Source organism: Leptinotarsa decemlineata, unplaced genomic scaffold (genome assembly GCF_025532065.1).
Source record: "Leptinotarsa decemlineata unplaced genomic scaffold, Ldec_3_MD MMD2_tig00000251_RagTag_RagTag, whole genome shotgun sequence".
Classification (NCBI taxonomy): domain Eukaryota; kingdom Metazoa; phylum Arthropoda; class Insecta; order Coleoptera; family Chrysomelidae; genus Leptinotarsa; species Leptinotarsa decemlineata.
The window spans coordinates 1,809,895-1,815,894 of NW_027412547.1; the positions used below are offsets into that span (position 1 = coordinate 1,809,895).

Sequence of the window (6,000 nt, forward strand, 5' to 3'; positions counted from 1 at the left end):
AAAAAAAATTATATTTTTGGGAAAGGAAGGTTTTTGGTTTTCTTCTTTTTCCATTTTTATATGAAAACTGTGGGAATCCTTCAAAGAAAAGAAGGAAACAATCGATTTCAAAAAATGAACTCCATACAAAAATGTATAGATTATGCAAACAGGTAACGTTCAGATCCAGATTTGGTGCTAAAGAGGCAATAAGGCAAGTGTCTTATCCCGAAACATCAGAAGATGGCAGTGTCCCATGTTAGTGAACTGTTACCTCTTTCGTATAGTATATTGGGTAGCAATCACCTCTTTCGTATACTATATTGAGTAGCAATCACCTCTTTCGTATACTATATTGTGTAGCAATCCTGTGAATGATATCTGATTCAATTCCATAACGAATGTTTGGAATATACTTGTTTTTTTAGTTCAGTGTTCATTTAAAAATATTTGTTTGAAAAGTATTTTCTCTTTCGTGTAATTCAATATTTATATGAAAGAGGCTGTTTCAAGAGAGCTTTGTTCCCAGTTTGTGTCTGAAAGTTACTTCTTTGCATGGTCTATACAGATCTTTGTATAGAGATGGAGAAGTAGAAAATCAAAACTTTTTTCTTTGAATTTTTCTAAGCTCATAGCAGAATTGGACTTAGATCAAGCTTTTTGTAGAAGGTGACCTAAATGTAAGCAATGTATTATTGAAAAAAAATCACCGAAGTGTACTTAAGTTATATTTAACCAAACAATAGAAACTATAAATAAAAAAACATCAATCAAAACCCCAAACGCCGCTGTGCTTGATAGTGTTGGCATTTTCCCTCCTACTCCTTGTCACAGCGCTAGCTTCTCCTTTAGCAACACATTTCTTTGCAGTTGCTCTCTTATTTTTTGCAAAGATCTGTTTTTGTACCCTCCTCTTTATTTCATCAGGATGTATTGTCGTCACACTGGATCTGACACTCCTCGAATCAAAGTTGTCCATTGTGTATCCAGAGGAACAATCTGAATCATCTGAAACAAAAATGACCAGAATTTGCATATTTTATGTTTACTATACGGTAAAATATAATTGAAGAGATGGTCTAATAATTAGAACAACCTGTATAACTTTCTTTAAAATAATGTTGTATTTATACAACCGGTACTGAGTACAACAAATAACAATAAGGATGATTGTTTAACAATAGATACAAGGAAGAAACCGATGTTTTTGCAGCGTATTTTTCAGGATACGGTTCAAATGAAATTGATAACTCTGCTATCAAATACACTGTTTCCAAAAACCATGTGAATATAATTTTTGTTCCATATCTGACTGAAGTATTTATCTTGTAGACATTCATTTTGAATATGAAAAAAAATAATACTTTTGTCTAGAAATTAGACAAAAGTATTCTTTTTATTCTGTATTTCTCTTGAGATTTTGAAAATTATGCACAACTCCATTATGAATCCGTTTACAAGTTTAATCAAATTATCTGACATTGGACTCCATATAGTTTCGCTGTTAAATTTCTCAAAAGTTTTTGACTGACTCAATGATGATTTTATCCTGGAAAAATTAGTTATTTAGAGATTAGAGGTACCTAGAAAACAGGAGTATACTTGTTAAGTTAGAGCAACTCAAAGACCTGTTCTGGACCCTCGATTTTTCTACTCTATGTAAATGATCTTTCAAACCATTTGACAACTGGGAAAAGTCATCATGTTTGCAGACGATACAACGGTTACAGTATGTGGAAAAACTCTTGAAACTCTCTTAGAGAACAGCATAACCCATATTGTGTTTTCCACCTATCTTATTTATGCCACTCATTCCAATTATCTAGTGGCCTTTACTAGTTTGTACATGTCTCTTGCTGGATATTCGCATAAAATATGACGAGCTGTCCCTTCTTTGCATCGCCTGCAGTTAAGATTTTGTTCAGGTATCCTCTAATTGACAGTGTCCAGTGAGAAGCTCTGTAATTGTTCTGAGCCTTTTTTGTTGGAGCAGTTTTTCAGCTCAGACGGTCCATTTATAAAAGTTTTCCCGTGTCTGTCCCCTGGTATGGTTTTTCAGTACTCTATGTTTCTCATAGACATACTTTCCATTCTGGTTCCAAACCAAGTTGATTGGAGGGCTTATATATTGAGTTGATGATCCTTGACCGACATACCCATCAGCGCTTTCATTGCCTGATATGCCTGATTGTCCTGATACCTAGTAAGGTGTCAATCTATTCCTGTCCGTTAGTTTCCTCAGTTCTTAATGGCATTCCCAGACTGGAAATCACTTTTGGGTTTGTCTGTGCTATAAGTGCAGCCTGGTTTTTTATAATATGAATTTTAACAACGTTAAAAACAATTATTTGATAATTGGATAGATTCTGATTTTTATGCAACATAGACTTTGTAAACAACACAAAACAGTATGCAATTTACCGAATAAAATCGATTTTTGAACTTATATTATGTTTTTGCTAACAACCATGTATCATTTGAAATTGCACCATGGGGAATAGCAACTGTACACAAGAGAGTATTTTCGTTTCAAAAAAGACAAGAAGACTTATGTACGATTTGAAGTACAGATAATCCTGTAGAACAACTTTTAAGGAACACCATATTGTAACACTCCACTCAATGTATATAATCTTGTGTTTGATGTCTGTAAAAACTAATGTTACTGATTTCTGTAAACTGTCTAATTGGCATAACTACCCTTCAAGATAATTTGCACTTGAGCACAAATCAACATTTTTAATAAAATATATTTTTTGTCACATTCCTCACGGCTTATTTCCCTGAGACTTTCCACTCAACAAAATCTTATCTAAAGGGTTACCCCACATTTTTGGATCACAATAGTTACTGTGTAAATGTTTTATTTGTCAGTAACTTGTTTAAAGTCGGCCTGAGTCTTCAGAATTCAAAACATTCTGAATCTTGCAGTTCCTTCTTTAGTTCTTTTAATTTTTGAATGTCGCTAAAAAAGTTTTAGAAGGTTCTCCACTACAATTTTAATTTTTGTCAGATTGTGGAATGCGAAAATAGCCAAAGAAGTTAATAAAAAAAAAACACAATCATATATCGAAAGACTTAAATCTATACAAAGAAAATTCGTCACCTATATCAATAGAAAATTCTTTCTTAATCTCAAAGATCCACTACAAATTAAAATACAACTCAATCTGATATCTTTGGCGAATAGACGCCAAATAGCTGATATTAAGTTCCTATATAAAATAATAAATAATTGTTTTGACAGCAGTTCTATATTGAACCAAGTTTTGATTAATGTACCTCTGTATAATACCAGAGGATTATATTCATTCCAAACAAATCAAAGTAAAACTAATTACTGTTTGAATTCTCCCCTAAATAGCTGTTGGAAAATCCTACAACTCTATATCCAAATCAATAGAAATTGACATCTTTTCTAATTCCCTTGCAACCGTCACAATGTGTCTCAAATGTTCATACAATCACCATTTTCATATCTAACTATTGTAATTTGCACTGCACTTGATTAATAACTGTTTATACCACGATATTGCATATTATTTATAACAATCAAATTATTTATTGTTATTTTTACCACATCATTTGTGAATACTCTTTTTGGGTTTGTCCCGTTTTGTATTCCACTGAAAATAAATAAATAAATATTACCTCTATCAAGCACGAATATTTTGATGTGATGCTATTTGTAAAAAATAATAACAACAATTACAAGAAGAACAAAAACAAACACCCATGCAATAGACATTCAGAATAAAATTACTCTAGACTGGCAGTAGTCTCAAACACACTCAACCATGATTGAATGGACCATATCAGATGACAGTTAGCATATGTAGATGTTCGCATTGTCAATTTTTTAGTTTTATTTGCAGTTAGAATGCAGTTTTCATTGTGTCAATTTATCATCCATATCCATAAGAATTTTTTTGGAGCATATGTTTTTCTTCACTCAGTTACTCTGTGTATTTGTCATAAGTAGTCCATGTTTATATTGAAATATTTCAAATTGAAAATGCCTTTACAGTGAAATTCTCCAACATTAATTATGGTGAATTCATATGTATTCAATTCTATAGTTCATCTATCAGTTCAAGGTGCTGGGCTAGTTTCAAATGTTTATATACTTTTTATTTATCCATACTGAATCTGTAATCTTAGTCAACATCACATTCAACAATAAATATACTGAATCATACCTTTTTCTTGACTATTTACGTTGTCATTAATTTTCATGTGATTGAAAATCTTATCCATGTCAGAAAGAGTACCATTCTGACCATCATTACCACCCGTTTCTTCCCCACAAGCATCAAAAAATTCCTCCTGTTCTGCATCCTCAGCATCTTTTTCTTCATATTCTTCTTTCTCATCATCATCCTCCTTACTATCCAATCCGAGTTCTTGATTGATATGCTTAGACATCTCTTTAGTGAATCCAGAACACAAAACCTCAGCATCCAGGTTGTCGTTTCTTTCAATATCTGAAAACTTTGGAAACAACTCACTTTCATAACCGAACCTCTTCTTGAAGAACTCATTTATGCAATTTACATCTCGGTTGAAGAAGAATTCGGCGTTTGGATGTTCGGTAGAGATCATTTGAGGGAAGTCAATGATGACTGGTTTTTCGTCATCGGTGAGGATGATGTTGAATTCGTTGAAGTCTCCATGGATTACACCAGAATCAGCAAAACGAACTATGAGGTTCATTAGTTCATCGTAGAGAGAGTCCACATTGTCCACCTAGAACAATTGTGCTAGTATTGAAAGTATGTATTTTTGAACAGTAATAAAATGTAATAACAATGATAGTAAAGTAAACTTGTTGACAAAACTTAGATAGATATACAGAAAAATGAAAAACTTTATTGACCAAAGAACAGTTATTCATGCATAAACTGTTGATCATATTGCAATAATTATTATTTGTCTATTTGTTATAAATAAATGAATTTACCTCCATAACATGGTTGAGCAACTGCCCCCGAATAAGTTCCATCACTACGCAATGACGATTGAAGTCAATGGGCTTTGGCACCGGAAACTTCCTATCATACAGAGCAGTCATATACGCGAATTCCTTGGTTGCCGATATCCTTGAAAGGTACAGCCAAGACGCAGACTTTCTATGCTTGTGGTAGTCTCGTTTTTCGGCGACCTTGCGAAAGCACACTCTGCCAAGCCTATGCAGCTTCAAACAATGTTCTTTTCCTTCAGAGTCAGCCACTATATAGATATTACTTTCCTTACCAACCCCTATTTGGTTCCCGAATGAGGCAATTACATTCCTCATCAAAAGGGAGTGTAGAGCAAGATAATCATATCCACTGTTGGTTAGACGGTAACCATCGTATTTTTTGCCTCTTTCGTAAGTCAATAGTCTGTGTTTGCACAACTCACGAAGGAGTTTGTGGACTCCCCCATGTTGGAGATTTGCGATGGAGGCAACCAAAGGCCCAGGCACCAGCTCGTGGTTTTTCATGCCCATTTCAATGGCGGTCAACACTCGAAAGTCCTCAGGAGTGAGGTATCGCATCATAGTTACGTTTAGTTTACCCATTTTGTGGTTATTTACAAACGAGAGACACCAAACTTCACAACCAAAACAACGTAAATGGTGTCAAGTAGTGAGTAGTGATTTGAGGTTAGAAGAGTATTCTTCTTCTTAAATATTATTTACTGGCTTTTCTCACAAGTCATGTATTCAAGGTTTTGTTTCTGATATGGTGTTGGACGGACGTGCCGACAACGATTGTTCACAAAGAAGGTTGTGTTTAAAGAGAAATAGCACTTTAATTCACGCCGTTTGAGGCCGGGTAGAGCGTATGTCCACGTGGGAGTGTTAAAGTGGATTTACATAACTCCTATCCCCATTCACGCTGGTTGGAGGTCGGTATGGACCGGATGTCCATGTGGGAATTGGATTGTATCAATCATACGAAAGATATATGTAGAAAATCAAAAAGTCTACCAGGCAGGAGACGACTTAACAAAACATTTCAAGCGTTTTGTAATAAA

The 6,000-nt window shown here is 34.2% G+C and overlaps 1 protein-coding gene across 1 annotated transcript; it reads right to left on the reverse strand.

Moving 5' to 3' along the window:
• Positions 1-694: 694 nt before the first annotated feature.
• Positions 695-5,631, reverse strand: RIOK2 (RIO kinase 2). Its single transcript, XM_074173485.1, has 3 exons — positions 4,940-5,631; positions 4,179-4,725; positions 695-987 (listed from the first exon to the last, which is right to left on the reverse strand). The coding sequence occupies exons 1-3, from the start codon at positions 5,540-5,542 to the stop codon at positions 746-748; spliced, it is 1,392 nt and encodes a 463-aa protein (XP_074029586.1). The 5' UTR covers positions 5,543-5,631; the 3' UTR covers positions 695-745.
• Positions 5,632-6,000: the final 369 nt, after the last annotated feature.

Coding starts and splice junctions, on each gene's coding strand:
- RIOK2 (XM_074173485.1), bottom strand. CDS start 5,542: ATGGGTAAACTAAACGTAACTATGATGCGATACCTCACTCCTGAGGAC. Junction 4,726..4,939: donor TGCTCAACCATGTTATGGAG/GTAAATTCATTT, acceptor CAATTGTTCTAG/GTGGACAATGTGGACTCTCT. Junction 988..4,178: donor CGTAAATAGTCAAGAAAAAG/GTATGATTCAGT, acceptor TTTTTGTTTCAG/ATGATTCAGATTGTTCCTCT.